Genomic DNA, 17691 nt, shown 5'->3' with positions numbered 1-17691 from the left:
TCATTCAAAGAGATATTACACAGCAATGAGGACACCTGCAGGCCCCATATATATATATATATATATATATATATATATATATATATATATATATATATATATATATTATATTATGTGTACCTATATTCAATATATAATACACATAGCAGATATCATGCAATCATAACAAAGAATGAAAGATGGAAGACGGAAAATAATACAGCACGAGCCTAGTATATATACAATTCAAAACCAGGCAAGACTAAACTCAGTTGCTTATGGTTGCATACCCCAGGGGTATGACTGTGTTAAAATTCAGGTCCACCCCTTACTGTGTGACCTGGAATGAGTCATTCAGTCTGTCTGTGCCTCAATTTCTGTGCTCATAAAATCAGGATAATAATAGCACCTACCTCTTAGGGTTGCTGTAAAGATTAAAAGCTGATAAAATGATCAACATAGGGCTTAATACATGTTAGCTGTAATTATCGTCATCATTATTACACCAGGTGTCTTTAAAAAGGACTTTTTGTGTCCCTCATACTAGCAGAGTCAAATGACAAAGACATGCAGGGAAAAAATGATAATCAAATTAAATAACCCAAATATTATAACCAAATCCAGCTAACCAACTTAACGAAAACACATATGCATTGCATGCAAGCACATGGGAAGATCTCATTAGTGGCCAAATGAAGAAGTACTGTGGGAAATGAATATTGACGCAGGATGGAGACCAAGTGGTCAAAATGGCTTCAAGGAAAAGGCCAAACGTCAGAAATTTTAAACTACGGTGGGGATTGCAGGGCCCAAGGCAGGATCAAAGTCGTGGTCATTGGCCTGTCTTGGACAAGATTCTTCAAGTGGAGGAAGACCCTGGGATGCCCTGAGAAGGGAGGTGTCATGAGCACGGCGGCCAGAAGACACTGCCCTGAATTCCAGGGACCCCAGGGCAATAGGCGTGGCTGCTGGTATCAGCAGAGAGAGGCGCAGGTCACCACCAAGAGTGTTAAAGGGGATGACGGGTTATCTTCCTTCCCTTTGCTTCTCCGTGAAAAACAGCTGTATGTGAAGCACCAGCTTAAAAGTTAGAACACTGCTTTAGACCAAACTACTCTGTGTATCCATCCCTAAGCCAAGCGAAACTGCTGGTCCTGTTTCCACGGAAACTCCTTGCCTTTCAAGAACTGTATCTGAATACTTTAGAAGGGAGAACGTTTGGCCGGGAGAGAATCCACCTCCACGCTCCTGCACGGGGTTGATGGCAGGCCTTGGATCCTCACGGGTGGTTGGTTAGATACTTGGCGTTCCTCGTGGTCCTCTCCGTGGGCCACTGGGTGTCCTGGTGACACGACGGCAGCCTTTTCTCAGTGATCAGAAAGAGAGGAGAGAGGCAGGACTCCAGTGCCCAAGGTGGAAGTGCAGTCTTTTATAATCTAATCTCAGAGTGATGTGCTACCACTTAGTATTCTATTGGTTGTGCAGACCAACCTCCCTGGTACAATGCGGGGAGGGGCTGTACCAGGGTTTGCATACCAGAAGGCGAGGATCACCAGGGATCACCTTGGGGGCTGGCTAGCACATGGCTGATTATTATTGTTGTTCTGATTAATATTCTGGACTTCACTTAATTTTTCACGATGCACGGTTTATTTTCTTACAATTTTTAATTTATTTTTTACTTTCACTGTTGGCAGAAAATCAAAGTCTACTTAATAGATTTTTTTCTACCTAATTATTAGGAAGTTTTCTTATTGGACAAAATGTAGCTTCTGTAGACATGACAGGACCAAAAAAAAAAAAAAAAGGAAGAAATGACCGGCCTATCTCTACGCGAATTGGTTAATACTTATACTTGTCATGCAAAATAAATCAACTTTCTTCCAATAACATGACTTGAAACAAGTTCAGAGTGAATGTAATATGAACCCTAAATGTCCTCTGTCTTTACCCTGACAAGTTTAATCATGTCACGGGGCCCTGACAAAGCTGCCAGGAAGTGGAGATGTTGTCATTCTTGTTAAAGTTTCACATCAAATGCAGCCCACTGTAGCTTGGAAACACGTATTTGATTAATGGTTGTAATCAAAGTAACTTCATTATGTAAGCATAATAACCCAGCTGCGAAGATATTTTAGTATGTGCTAAGAACATATTAATTCCTGGCTGGAGAAATCATTTTCTTTATGGGGATTAGAGCTGCCTGGTAGGCAGTCTTCCTTGCTGAAACTTTTATGACAAATATGTATTTGGACAGGAGGAATTTCTGATTCTGCAGCAGTGATAATAGCACTTTGTGCTTCTGCGGGGCCTTTCTGGGGACACGCTCAGCGGTTTCCACGCACATAATCTCATTAATTCTCCTCACAGCCTCGGGAGGCTGGAGGACCCATTGTTCTTACAGATGAGGAAACAGAGATACAGCTGAGAGGCAGAGACCCCAAACCGGGAAAAAGCCACTCGGCCTTTGAACGTTGAAAAGAAGCAGGCACAGAATTGCAAACCATTTTCTCTAGCAAAGGGCAACAGACATTTTCAAGAATAATGCTCTGAACACCAGTGATTATAGCAGCCTTGTCCTCAGTAGCCAAAAGGTGGAAGCAACCCGAGTCCATCGACGGACAAATGGGTAAACAAAATATTGTATCTACGCACAACAGAATATTATTCAGGCTTGAAAAGAAAGGAAGTTCGGATGCGTATTACAACACGGGTGAACCTTGAACACATTATGCTGGGTGAAATAAACCCATCACAAAAGGACAAGTACTGTCTGATTCCACTCATAGGAGGTACCTGAAACTGCCAAATTCACTAGGAGGTAGAGGGCTAGGGGCTAGGGGATGGAGATGGGGAGTTGTTGCTTCATGAGGACAGAGTTTCAGTTGAGGAGGATGAAAAAGTTCTGGAGATCGATGATGGTAAAGGATGTACAACAATGTGAATGCACTTAATGCCACCGGACTTGTGGTTAATTGTGGCTAAAATGATCCACTTTACGTTATGAATATCTTACCGCAGTTTTTTGAGAAGGAGAAAAATGGGGCAGGAGGAATAAATTGGGAGATTGGGACTGGCATATATCACACTACTATACATAAAATAGATGTCTAATAAGGACCTGCTGTATAGCACAGGGAACTCTACTCAATACTCTGTAATAATGGCCTATATGGGAGAAAAATCTAAAAAAGAGTGGATATACATATATGTATAACTGATTCACTTTACTGTACACCTGAAACTAATACAACATTGTAAATCAACTATACTCCAATAAAAATTAAAAAAGAAAAAGAAAGAAGAGGAGAAGAATTCTGAGGATACCGTGCATTTGCTGTGACTGGGACATGCGACCATGGGTTCCTCGGTGGCCCCAGGTGATGTGAGGATAGGAACCTCAGTGACAGGGAAAGATGACATTGGGAGGCTGCAGTGTGTTGGAAAGAGGACCAACCCCTTCTCTCATTACGGTTGCCCTGGTGATGGGAGTAGGGGAGCCTGCTGGATCCAGTCCGTGTTCAAGGCTGCGGTTAGTGTGCCCGAGCCTTGCCTGAGAGACTGTCCCTCCCAGCTTCGTTACCCCCTGCAGGTAACCAAGCTGTTCTTGTCTACTGGTAACAGCTGTGTCTGCCTAGGAGGCTGGGTACTTACCAGCATCGAGGGCCAGCGCCCAGGGTATGCAGTCAGTGCCATGGCATGGGGTTCCCAGCTCCCAAGGGACCCTGCCCTTGGGGTTTAAGCTTCTTCAGCTGCTATCTTGAAGGTGTTAATAATTTCGTCTTTAAATGTGTTTTGTAATGAAGTCCGATGGCATAATGCAGCACGAACTGGGGACTTGAAGACTCAGCTCCTGAGTCATCCCACCTCCCGCCGCCTCCCGGCCTCACAGGCTCAGCTGCCTTCCCTCCCCCCATTTCCTGGGCCCCAGGCCTCCCCTTCCCTGCATCCACCCAGCCCTCACTGCCCGTCCTCCACCCCATGGGGACCTGGGTGTGGGTTGGAAGATTGGGGTCGGCCTCCCCACGGCAGCCCCACGTGGGGTGTAAAGGGAGCCTCCCTGCCAGAGACAGCAGCAGCAGAGAGCTTTCAGAGGGCCACGCACGGTACCTGGGGGTCACCCATCTATGGCCTGGGTGTGGTGGTCATCCTGGGGGAAGGGAACCCTGAGCTAGTAGGGTGCACACATGTGCTTGCAAGTCCCAGGGTGTGTCCTGGGTGCCTGGGAGGGTTGACACAACAGTAAATAGAAAATCTTGCTGCATCTGGATTAGCAATCTACTGATGATTATTCTCTGCTATGTATAAAATGGTGCTGCGAGGGAGGGGAAAAGCATTTTTCAATACATCAAACTTTTGTACTGAATTTTTTGTAATAAACAATCAAGGCTACGAATTTTTTTAAATGGAAAAGAGAAATTTTGTAAGAAGACAATATTAACCTAATCATCACGTAAGCACTCTGGATGAAGGATTCCGCAAAACTTTGTTTTATGGTTACTTCTTCTCTTAGATTCTTAATTCGTGAGGGGGATGAGGGGAGGGAAGGGTTTCTCCTAAAAAGCATTAGTTGTGTTTTTTAAGATAGTGTAACTTGCTTAAAATTCTTATGTGACATTGACAAATAAAAAGCTGTTTTAATATTTTTTTAAAATCTCCATTGTGACACATGGAGAGAAAGAGAGACAGAAGATGAAAGAAAAAAAGGCTTTATATTTTATAACTTTAATGACACCTCTTTCCTGCTTTGTTAACAAAAGTCTCCACATTTTCGTTTTGCTCTGGAACCTACAAATCATGGAGCCTGTCCTGCCGACCTCATCTCTCAAATAGGCAATAGGCTTGCAGGAGGGATGTTGAGATCTTTATTTTGCAGCTGAGGAAAGGGAACCACCAAGGACGTCAGGGGAAATCTCCCCTGAATGGGTCCAGCCCCAGATGGAGGGGCTTCCAAGGATGCTCTGGCACCCCTCACCCCAGCAGGCAGAGTCCTGTGCCCTGTGGACCAGCCTTGGGGCCTCAGCTATGGTCAGGCAAAGAGGCTTTGCACTTGGGTCCAGAAGGCCCGGGTTCTCCTTGTAGGTCTTTGATTGACTTGTTGCATGGCTTTAGACTCCAATTCTGTTTACCTGCCCTGATTCTGTTTTAGTGTGGGTACATGGAATTAAGCATTCCCTTCTCTACTGAGGACACGCATGTACTGTGAGATCACGGATGTAAAATTGAGCTGAAACTTGGCAGGATACAGAGGTTCAGATGCATGATTTACCTCACGAGGTTTAGCTTAGACCCACTTAGCTTCCCCAGAGCCTGGCGAAAGAAAGAGAGGGGAGAGAAAGATTCCTTATCTAGGGAGTAAAGATAATTTTATTGTATTACTTTTATGATGATATTGATTTTTTTAGTCTTACTGGATGCCGTAGAGCTTTGGATTAGGGGTAGGAGAGGGACAGAAAGGGAGGGGTTCTTGTTTAGCCAGCCTTAAACCCTCCAGGTCTGCTTCCTTACTTACAAATAAAGAGGAAGGGAACAAGATGTCACATATGAAATGAATCCTAAAATTCTCTTATATTTTAATCTTAATTTTTTCCCCTTCAAAATAGGTGTTTGGTGTCTGGTTCTCTTTGATCATCTGCATAGACATCTGTTCGTATAAATTTAAATCCGATGAATCTGCTAGAAATGGTATTCCTACATCTTTCACACATATTTGTAGTATAATTTGGAACCTACTTAAAATGGCACTTATAAATATGTCTTGGGTCATTTCTATGGCCAGCGTTTCTATCCCATCAGGTTGTTGTGTGGATTGAATACCTGCACAGTATATAGAAAATGTCCCAGCACAGTGTCAGGATGCATGAAAGTTAGCTGTTGTTATTATAGGATGGTGTGTGTAAGAGAGAGAGAGAGAGAGAGAAGGAGAAAGAGGAAGAAAGAGGGATAAGATGAAAGGAAGGAAAGAAGGTAGACAGGAGAGAAGGAGGGAGGGAGTGAAGGGGAGATTAGTAAGGAAAATGGAAAGAGGAGGACAGTCAGAACTGACAAGGCCTTGGAGCTTTCCAGTTGAGCTTTTTCACTCCAGGCTGTATATTAGGATCACTAGAAGAGCTTTAAATAAATCCATTCCCAAGCCTGACCCCCAGAGACTCTGGTTCAGTTGATCTGGGGTAGGGCCTAGACACTGTTATATTTTTAAAACTCTTCAGCCTGATTCCAACTTCTGAGATGCAGGCCAGGTTGAGAACACCTGGTCCCATGCAGCTCACCTATGAATCAGATGAGAAAACCAAGTCCCAGGGCAGCCAATGGTCTTGCCCTCTCATGGTATCATGTCCATGGATAGCATGAGGTTGGAGCCCAGCCTCCTTGCTCCTGGTCCCCTTTCTCCTCTCCTCCTCTGAGAGGACCAGCGCTCTAACCCAAGGCCACCAGATCCCAAACCACAGCTGCAGAGTCCAGAGTAAAGCACTTCCAGGGGGTCTCCAACCTGAGCAGCAGAATTCCAGAAGACGGCTGCCATCTTAGTGCCTGACCTTTGCGACACTCACGGATTCACGTTTTCACCTAAGCCTATTTTCTGTATTCAGAATAATGAAAATTAGGTGTTCAGTAACTTTTGATTGACTGATGAAATAATAGTGAAAATAAATTTTGATTCAAATCTCTGCATGAAATGTTCATTGTGGAACACAGGCAGTGAGTATATGGCTCTTCCGCTTTCTGTATGTTTGAAAATGTTTATAGTCAAATGTTGGGAAGACGTAAAAAAATATCTGAAGAAGTAGCTAAAAAAAGAGGAAGCAGATGTAGCTTAAAAAATGTGTTCATGTCTCAGAACATCTCCGTCCCCGGCCCTCCCAGCTGGCAACCCTGACTGTGTGTCCCCGACGGTGGTTTCCAGCGTGGGTGTTGGGGCAACCTTGTTGCCTCGTTCTTAGCTCCACACCGTCCTCTGCCACCTCTGTTCTGACCACGTGGAGGGACTGAGGGACTCCCCAGGATGCAGGTCTTTCCTGCTCAAACACGGGAGGTCCTGGGCACTTGGGAAGATTGGCTGCCCTCTATGGGAGTCATTATTGATAACAATGATGGTTTTAGAATGCGACTCATTAAAGTCAGATCTTGGTTGACTCTTGCATTTGGGCCTTTGACACCCATTCCTCTTTTCTAATTTTCTCTTTTCTTCTCTGTAAAATGAAGGGATTGAACCCTACTATCTTGACAGGCATGTTGTCTAGTTGCGGCTTATCCAGGACACCTGGTATTTCCTTTTGTTTCTTTTTCAGTGGTCTTTTTGGCAGAGCTGAGGTAGAAGAAAAGAAATAAAACTGTGTTAGGATCAGTTTTGTACTATTGGTAGAGTCAGTAAAGCAGGAAAGTTTGGAAATAATCTTTCTTATCAGTGATTTATTAATATAATTTTTTATTTTCTCTTTTTCCTTGTGTTGAAAAATCGGTGTGTCCCTCAATTTATCGCTGAATTCCCTGTCCAAACATGCAGTGATGTGCTGTTCATATTTGCAGGGTTCACTGTTATGAGTAAGGTTGGTTATCGCTCTTAGGTAAACTCACACCTTCTCAGTGCTTCTGGCATGATGGGAACACCCTTTAAAATCATTCACGTAGCGACATACCGTCCTATGTAGTGTTCTGGTAAATCCTTTAGTGTTAAGCAGCCAGCTGTTGGGGGTGGAGGGAGGGAAGAAAGTCCTGCTTTCTAGCGTTTGTCGGTTTCAGTGGTGTAAATCCTCCCACCGTGGCCAATTTCAGGCTAAATAGGTGGCATCACTGGACTGCAGAGTTGATCTCCATATGCAGAATCGGCTCACCCTGGGCGGTGGGGGGGTGGGCAGCGGCTCCACTCTACCCCTGCATCTCTACCCTATGAGAAAGTAGGTCAGATGGGCCTCCCTTAAACCATAAGAACGTAGATTTGCTGAACATTAAGATGCTGTTAGGTGATAGCCTGGTTTCTGAAGGAAATTTATAAAGCGGTATGTAACGAAATAAAACAGCACTTTCTTTAATGGGAAGTTTTGCAGGAGAAGCACACGGTGAGCCATCTTTGAACAAAGCCCTCTTGGTCTGGATTTCCTTTGCACCCACTAGCAGGGCTGCTCTGGCCTCCCCTTGGTACCCATCCCTGTTACATTACCCCATCCATTCGTTATGCTTCAGAGACCCTTGCAGAAAGCCCTGCTCCACTGACATGCTGTCAACTCTCTGCACCCGTGACTGTGACCAACGGAAAAGGTTGTGCCTTCAGACATTAGCATTGCAAAGGGACGTGATAATGATTGCTTTAAAAAAATTCTTTTGACCATTTCTTTAAAGGGCTGAAAATACTTGGGTAGGACAGAACATGGGCCTGTCAGACTGTTTCTGAATATTAACCAGAACTAAAATACCCATTTTGGTGGGGCACTCCTCCAAAAGAGACATATGATTAAAAAAAGAAGCATTTTTTTTGCAGAGTAAGAGGGACAAACCATAAACCAGAGGGCCAGGATTTAGTTGAGGCACTTCTCCCACGTAGAATGCAATAAAGCTTTTCATTAGTAAGAAAAGGAAAGGGCAGAAAACAAGCAAGTTCTCCAAGCAATGCTGCATTTTCTTGGAGAGCAATAATATCTTCCTCTAGTTGGATGTTTCAAAGTGATAGGAGATTACATTCAGGTGAACACCAGCCTTCACAATGCATTTGCTCCCTCCCCTAGTAGCAGCTCATAAGGTAGGACAGAAACCCTTATTGTAGAATTGATTCACTCTCATTGGAATGTAAAGAACTGAGAGTGATTAAATACCCCAGACCTGGGAAGTGATCACACTTACCATGTCCTCACAGGAAATCTGTATTTTTTCACACTCTGCCACTTTACAACTTTCTTTTTTTTCCCCTTTTCAGCAAATATCGCACACTGAGAAATCCTCTCTGTGACCTTTAGATGCCCATGACACTGGGAGACAGTGTGGATTAATTTCCAGAACACAGCTTTGCCACCAGAGTTTCTCTATTCTGTGCTCAGCACAGGAGGTTGTAGAAATAGGCTCCTTACTGGAGGGACCAGGGGGCCACGTTCTAAAGCTAAATTCCCAGCTTTGATAAGAACGAGAAGTAAATATTTTCTTCTTCTTGGGCCTAAAACAGATTTATTTACGTTTTGCAATTGAGGTCACTTTTGGTGGCTTTGGGATCTTTCATTATCATGACAGCTCTCAGCCTTTATAAGAAAAACATTTTGGTTAGTGGATATGAGGCCAAATTGAAGATGTCTTTAGTAAAGAAGCCTCATGAAGATGATGTGCCCAAAGACCTGAACGGACCACAGCCCCCAAGTCAAAGCCCACATTCACATTCATTCCTCATCTGAAGACCCCCCTCTCCTGGGGCATGAAGAAATCCCTGCCATCAGATACACGGAGAGGCCGTGGATCTATGCTCATGTAACACTGACTGTGTGCTGTGGGCTGGCTTCCTTTAACCTCTCAACAATCATCATCTCCATCTGGCAAAAACCAAAACTGAGGCACAGAATGGTTAGGGGACTGTCTAAGGCCACACAGTGAGCCCGTGGCACACCTGAGGATTCAGATTCAGGCAACTACCATGTTATACAGGCTGATGACAACCTAACCCGTCAACAACAAGTATTCAATTGGTGGTGGTTTTGGAAACTATACAAGTCATACACTACATCCTCCTCTGCAGAGCCAGCCAATAGAAATTGTTTTTACAGTGTAGAATATATGCCACATTTTCCCAGATAGTCTGGACCTATGGTTAAGGTCAGCTTAAAACAATTCTCAGTCTCCTATTATAGAAAAATCCAAAATAATAATGGATAAACATAATAGTTCAATTCTCTGTCATGTAGCTTTTTTTTTTCTGGAGCGAAGCAGGCCAGATTGGGGTAATAGCTTCAGGGTGTCATCAGAAACCCAAGCTCCCATCTTCAGAGTCACCTCATGATCCAAGATGGCTGCTGGTGCTCCAGCTATCGGGTCCTGATTTCAGGCTGGCACAGGAGGAGGCAGAGGAAGTCTAAAGGGATTCCAACCAGCTGAGCATGCCTCCCAGAAGTTTTAGATATATCACTGCCTTGATCTCAGTCATATGGCAATACCTGACTATAAGAAAGGCACATAAATACATTCTTTCATTCAGGTATAGATTTTTTTATAATGTCTCCTGTTAAAAACTGGGGAAAGAAAGAAAAAATGGGCTTGGGGAGGCAACTGAAAATATCTGCTCAAGGTCAACAGTTCACACCTACTATTAGAGTTTAAGGGGGCCCCCAAAATAATACTACTGGGTTCAGAATCAAGTAATGGAGAGACACAGGAGTAGCGTAGTTTGATATGAGACTTCTGGAGAATGTGGGTTTGTAAATCCTACATCTAGAATTAGGGAGAGTTACCCACCCAGCCCCTGACCAGGCGGGAGGTGTACAGGTCTCCTTTTACTCAGACACATCCCCTATCATTATGGGAAGTTTGCAGATAAGACACACATCCTCTGCCAACAGGTAACCCAAAGGGACTGGGCCTCACTGGTTAGTTCCTTCCCAGCTCTCACATCAGTAAGTCACTGCCCCATCATGCAGGAGAGAGGTCAGGAGTGCTGTTCTGATGGAAGGTCCCTCCATTTTGGAAGCATAAGAAGTGGGGGGCATGTCCCCAAACAACCGCCTACTTATTTTGGCTGATGGGACCTCACTTCGTTTATGATGTTCCTATTATTTTATTTCTGGTCTGTAAATTCTTCTGCTCATATGCCCAGTGGCGTGCTAGTAAACATTTAACATGCAGATCTCAAAGATGTATAAATAATAATAAAATATTATAAAATTATAAAATAATTTTATAATATTATTTTATTATAAAAATAATAAAATAATAATAGATTCATTTTATAAATAAAATAAAATAATAATTTTATATATAATTTTACTATGGGAAACCAATTCCTGTCTTTAAAAGATGTAGTGATTGTAGAAGCAAAAGAAAGCATCTTGAGATTCTCAAATAACTTGCCTCCTTAGAACATAAATTTTTTAATTAAAAAGTCAACTGTGTTTCAAATTTATAAGTAATTTTACAACATATACAAATATGGGGTTTGCCGTTATCATGGAAAAGGGTTCTTCACCAGGAACAGTTACCCTGACTCACGTTCCTGGGCATCCCTGAGGACATCCCGAGGAGCTGGTACCCACTGCTGAGGACATCCTACCAAGGGCAGTCGTCTGCTGGCAGTGGCAGTGTCAATGGTTGTCCCTCCAAATCCCTCCCAGGAAAATGACAGCACCACCTTCCGTTCTGGTATATTTTTCGAAAGAAGACCTTCAGGGATGCTTATACAGAGATTTTGAATCCGTGAGCACAGAGTAAATCGCCTACAGAACTGACTTCTCCTACCCTCTTGGACACTTAAAATGTTTTTATTAGTCATTTTGGAAAGAAATCTTAAGTATTTTAAATCATTTTAAACCAGCCACACCAGGCTAGTTTAACATTTTTTAATGGTTCAGGAACATCATTTAAAAACCCACAATGATGGTCCTCTGGAGCCCCCGGAAACACTCAGGGGTGTCTGAGATGAGTGTGGGGTGAGGGGAGGAGGGACACCGGAGTTGCTGGACTCAAGTGGCCCCCGCATCACCATGCATCCTGAGGTTCATGCCTACTCAGTGCTGTCACACTTCCCTCTCTCGTATCAGCTCTTCCATTCCTTCCCTTTTGTTGGTGGTCCCACCCCTGGTAGCCTGCCACTCTCTCCAAGGGTGGGTTTCCATCTGCCATGGGCAGGAAAGTAACATAACTGCAGTCATGTGTCCTGCTTGTAAACATTAAACAGAGAGCATCAGGGACTTTCCCCTGCTGCTAAAACGTTTGCATTTTGTACATTTTGGGGCCATTTTAGGGTTCTTAGACACGATATATGATTGCTTCATTTTTTCATAAATATATTCCCTATGGTTGAGGTTTACTGAAATGACGCCACTCTAAAGAAAATTCTTACTCCATGTTTAAAGGAAAACTGATAAGGAGACATGTCCAAAGAACCTCCCAGGTGAGCCCGGCCTCTCCCCGCCACCAGGTTCAGGAAAGTGGTCCCAGGCATCACAGCGCGCTGGGCAGGCTGGGGTCACACACGGGGCTCTACACAGCAGGGCAGGTGTGCTCCACGGCCCCAAGCACAGCTGTCCAAAGCTTTTGTCCAGGTCCCCCTTGGTCAAGCTGTGAGCTTCCTCTTTCAGCTCTCCATCCACACATAAGATGTCCAAGTTCCACACCCCTTGTTCAAAAGTGTTCGGTAGCAGCCAGAGCTGTTTGATGCCAGATAATGCAAAGACAAAGGCAGGAGCAGGGAGATGGGGGGAGTGGTCCACTCTGCTCCCTGCTCCTCTTGGACCTTCAGCCCAGCCTCCCCTGCTGTGGGAGACACTCTTGAAGAGGGTGCCATGCCTCCCTTGGGCCCCACCAGTGGTGTGCTTACCAGCCTCCTCTCTGCTGGCGCCCCATGGTTGGTGGCTATCTGAACCGGTCCATGGCTCCTTTACCTGGGGCCATTGAATTCCCAGGGCTTCAGACCTTGTCCTCAGCGAGGAGGAGAATTGGGGAAGGGACCATCGTCCCGGGTTCACGAACCCATAGACCCTTCTCATGCTCCTACACAGGCTACCGCTGGAAGCCTTCTGCCTTCAAGATCTCAGAGGAGGGACAGCTCCGGTCCCTGTGTTTGCTTAGTTCTCCCAGCTGGCAGGCATCTCCGTCTCCTGGAACCTTCTTCACCACCCTCAACTGCTCTGTAGTGGAAGCACCGCGGTGGACCTGGGGTTTCCACAGCGAGGAAGCAGCATGCTGGAGCAGACTATGCCAGCTCACCTTCTTGCAGCTTTATCCAATCTCTACTCTTGGAGCTCCCCCACTGATGCTGACCATGGAAACGCTGCAAGAAGGACCTCTGTCCTTGTCTTCTTTGAAGAAAGAATTCAGCAAAGAGACCAAGGTTGTGAAATAGAGACAGAGTTTATTAGAAGCAAATTAAGTGTGGAAGAGCACACAGGCGAACTCGGAGTGAGTTGCACGCAATAGGGGCTGCTTAGGTTGCGTATATGGGGGTATTTTTCCAGGTTGTCTCTGGCCAATCATCTTGAAGTGCCTGCAGGAGACTGGTTGCAGCTTCTCAGCCTGGGCCTGTCTCCATCACGTGGTTGAAGGGGAACATTCTTTCCATGCCCAATCTTCTTACATAGAGACTGCAAAATGGTGGGGCCACTTGGGAAAATAGTGTGGCAGTTTCCCAAAGTGTTAAACACACAGTTGCCTTGTGACCCAGTTGTTCCACTCCTAGCAACCTACCCAGGAAAAATAAACACATAAGTCAGCACAACAACCTCTACACAAATGTTTGCATTATTTGTAAAATCCAAAAAGTGGAAACTATTCAAATGTATACCAACTGGCGAATGAATGAACAAAATGTAGTCTATCCATGCAGTGAACTATCACTCAGTAATGAAAAGGAACAAAAGTACTGGGTACACACTCTAGTATGTATGAACCTTGAAAACATGCGCAGTGGAAAAAACATCCAGAAAGCTAGAGACAAAAAAAAAATATTTACTGTAGGATCCTATTTATAGGAAATGTCCAGAAAAGGCAAATCTAGAGGGACAGAATGTCCATTCGTGGTTGCCTAGGACTGGGGGTGGGAAAGGAAAGTATCCATAAATGGACAGGCAGAATCTTTTGGGGTAATCTAAATGCTCTAAAATTTGAGGTGGTGATGATCATACAACTCTATATACTTGTATTGGGTTGTACTAGTAATGTGTGTGTGTGTATGTGTTGGATAATGTAAATACACTTGTTTTGGGTTGAATAGTGCCTCCTCAAAATTCACATCCACCAGGAACCTCAGAATATGACCTTATGTGGAAGTCGGATCTTTGCAGATGTAATTGGTTAAGATGAAGTCATACTGAGTGAAAACGGGTCTTAAGTCCGATGACTGGTGTTCTTACAAGAAATCCGTGTGAAGACACAGAGAAACATTCAAAGGAAGTACCCACGTGAAGATGAGGGCAGAGATTGGAACAAAGCTGCCACAAGCCAAGGAACGCCTAGGGCCACCAGAAGCTGGAAGAGGCAAGGAAAGATTCTTCTCTAGAGCCTTTGGAGGGAGCACAGTCCTGACGTCATCTTAATTGTGGGCCAGCCTCCAGACCTGTGAGAAAATACATTTCTGTCGTAAGCCACCAGCCTGTGGTCATTTGCTACTGCCCCCCTAGGACATGAAGACAATCCTAAAACCCACTCACTCGTACACTTATAGCAGGTGAATTTTGTGGTGTGTTAATTATACCTCAGTGAAGTTGTTAATAAAATTAAAAATTTTTCTTAAATAGGCCAGAGGAAGAGAGGGTTGAGAACCAAAGGTTAGGGATGGTAGAGCCGGTTCTGCCAATTCTCAGATATGCAGGAAGAGGAATCTCACCATGGCTGTAGGCGGCTTTCTTTAAAACATGGGACTCGCAGTGTGTCTTTTCCTAGGTTCCGAATCTGTCCACTGCACATCTTGTTATCTCTGCCACACACCCACTGACTATAGAGAAACGTCACAGTGCAGGGTCTTCCCTGGGGCTTCAGGCTACAAAGCTGGTAGATCTCTGGCTTGTTTGTCTCAAACCCTCCCGACCGGCCTTGGGGAAGACATGCCCCAGTATGTGCCAGTCTCAGGACAAGGCCCAGTGTTTCTATGGTCAAGTGCCCAGGGTTGGGACACTGGAGGGCTGTGAGGTGGGATATAAAGAGCATAGTGTGAGCTTGACCTTATAAATGAGGGAGGGTCTTTCTTTCTGTGACTGGGAAAATGAGGTTAAAAAACAGGCGAAAAATTTAAATTTGCTTTAGTTCTTTTTAAATCCTCCTGGTTGTTTTTGATAACATCTTGTTGTTTTCTCATGTTTTAAAAATATCTTTAAACGTTTTGTGTATGATTATTTCAGGTTCTGTGTCTGGTAATTCTAGCATCTGAAGTCTTTGGCGGGTGCTGATTCTCAATGAGAGTAGATTGTTTCCTCATGTGTTTTGTATTTTTGTTTTGTGAGTTCATGTTTAGAGAAGGTTTATCTGGGAGAATCTCGATGGGCCTGGATAAAGGACCCATCCTTCTGGAATGTGTTTTTGTTTGCTTTTGCTGGATTCCTCAGGCCCATTACCAAACTAGGGTCACCATCACATCAATCCTTTAGCAGAAATTTGACTCCGAACCTATGTAGAGTCAGACCAGCTACACATTCTCAAGGGAGATGGTTTTTCTTCATTCGCAACACAAGCCAAGGCGGTTTGCTTCTCCCTCTGCCATCGTGCGGTCTTATGTACTGACTGACTTGTGGTGATTGGCTTGCTCCTAGGATGGAGCCCTTTGGGGAGCTCTGCTCGGAAGTTTCACTTTTATCTCCTGCCTCACAGGCAGTCAAAGCACCGGCACTGTAATACCTGGGGCCTTTCAACGTCCACCTTTGTTTCTGGCTCCTGGGTTTTCTCTCACTTTCTTATAAACTTAATATGCATTTAAAAGGTGTTTGTTATACACTGTCCAGCATTTCTAGGTGGTCTGTGGCAAGGGCCTGGGGCCTCATGTCTCCTGGCATATTGCCCAGGATGGGAGTCTACAGATGGATCTTGAGGTGGAGAGAGGGAACTGGACAAGTTTCACAAGTAAAGTTCCTGTTCTTTCAATGCATCGGGATGAGATTCCCTGCTGTAAACGATGGGAGAAGGATAGGTCCAAGGTTTCCACGTGACTGTAAAAGTTTGTGCCATGGGGCTTCCCTGGTGGCGCAGTGGTTGAGAATCCGCCTGCCAATGCAGGGCACACGGGTTCGAGCCCTGGTCTGGGAAGATCCCACATGACGCGGAGCAACTGGGCCCGTGAGCCACAACTACTGAGCCTGCGCATCTGGAGCCTGTGCTCCGCAACAAGAGAGGCCGCGATAGTGAGAGGCCCGCGCACCGCGATGAAGAGTGGCCCCCACTTGCCACAACTAGAGGAAGCCCTCGCACAGAAACGAAGACCCAACACAGCCAAAAATAAATAAATAAATAAATAAATAAATTAAAAAAAAAAAAAAAAAAAACTTGTGCCAGCTGTGGGATGGGGTGTCGAGAGGCCGCTTCAAGGATTGGTTACCAGCAGCCAGGGCTCCATCCCAGTTGACTAACACGGTTTCGTTCCCATAGCTGACAAGGAGAGTTAGAAATGTGGGAGATTACAGAAGGAGTGTAATTCTCAATGCAAGCCCCCTTTCCCATCAGATAAGCAAGTCACACCATTGTCCTGTGTGTTCCAGGGGATGTGGGTCTGCCGTCCACAGGGATTGGAAGAGAGCAACACCCCACGAGTATGAAACCGCACGGCAATTTCTGCTTAGGGCTCATTTAGTCCAGTTTCATTTTTCTGCCACCTTCCAACTATCTTGATCATGATTCTTGCTCAGCAGTTTCCTGAATGCCTTTTATTTCAAAGAAACACCTCCTCAGGAATTCTCTGGAGAGCCAGTGGTTGGGATTCTGCACTTCCACTGCCGGGGGCCCGGGTTCCATGATCCCTGGTCAGGGAACTAAGATCCCACAAGCAGCGCAGTGCAGCCAGAAAGAAAAAAAGAAACTGAGCTGCATGTTAGGGTGGGGGAAGCCGAGAACCCTGCTTTGCCGAGTAAGTTGTGTCGTTTTTGGGTTTTCAGTTCCTGCGATGATTACGTCCTATCCAAACACCACCCTGGCCACTCAGGGTCAGAAGAAGGAAATGAGCTGCACGGCCCATGGCGAGAAGCCCATCATGGTCCGCTGGGAGAAGGAGGACCGAATCATTAACCCCGAAATGGCCCGCTATCTCGTGTCCGTCAAGGAGGTGGGAGAGGAGGTGATTTCCACTCTGCAGGTAAAACATGACAAACATGGCAGGTGAGAAGCTACCTTCATGGGCAGAATAAGCCTGTCTTTTCACATAAGTGGGTGCATATGGGTAGCCAATAGCAAATCAGCTTTTGAAACATTTACGAAGCACTGTCTCTCCCCCTTCCCATAATGGGATTGCTGAGTAGCCTGCAAAAATAGTGCTTTATCATATATGAAATTGTTAAGAGTAAAATTATTGGGAACATGGCAGGGAACCCAATTGTAATAATAAAAAGAAAGAGAGAAACAGAGTCTTTTAATGACAGCTGATCCTGGCGGAATGACAGCCTATGTTGTGCACATGTTTTAACTTCCTGTAAAAAGAAAAATTAGATGGGTTCTTGGACAAAAAATATTATAAGGAAAATATTTCGTTTCTTGGGGAAAAACCCAACATGAAAAAGGACTGCAGTCTCTTAGAACTTTTAGCACCACTGGTAGTTAGCTGGGTGATTCTTTTAATATGGGGGAGAAATGAAGCCGTAGGACACACATGGAAAGAAAAAGCCTTGTGTTTGAAACGCTGATATTGATTCACTCCCAGGGTCCAATCCTGGAGTCCTGGGAGACCAGACCTTTACTGCAGTGTTTATAGATCTGTTTTCTCAGGCAAGGCTGCTTTGAATGCTTTAAAAATCCACTATGAGATTAAAAAAACCAAAGTATATGGGGAATATATATCAACCTGACCGTGACATCCTACATAAATTACACATCCAATTTAACAAGCTGGCAGCTGAC

The 17691-nt window shown here is 44.7% G+C and overlaps 1 protein-coding gene across 1 annotated transcript in view; it reads left to right on the top strand.

The window, feature by feature from the left end:
* DSCAM (DS cell adhesion molecule) overlaps positions 1 to 17691 on the top strand; it is a 738451-nt gene that overhangs the window by 566321 nt on the left and 154439 nt on the right. Inside the window, exon 13 of the mRNA XM_068545703.1 lies at positions 16737 to 16933. Coding sequence (XP_068401804.1) covers positions 16737 to 16933 — 197 coding nt within the window. The remainder of the gene's footprint in view (positions 1 to 16736; positions 16934 to 17691) is intronic.

This window comes from Eschrichtius robustus, chromosome 6, assembly GCF_028021215.1.
Source record: "Eschrichtius robustus isolate mEscRob2 chromosome 6, mEscRob2.pri, whole genome shotgun sequence".
NCBI lineage: Eukaryota > Metazoa > Chordata > Mammalia > Artiodactyla > Eschrichtiidae > Eschrichtius > Eschrichtius robustus.
The sequence above is the reverse complement of the archived record's forward strand: the minus strand, read 5'-3'. Positions and strand labels throughout refer to the sequence as shown.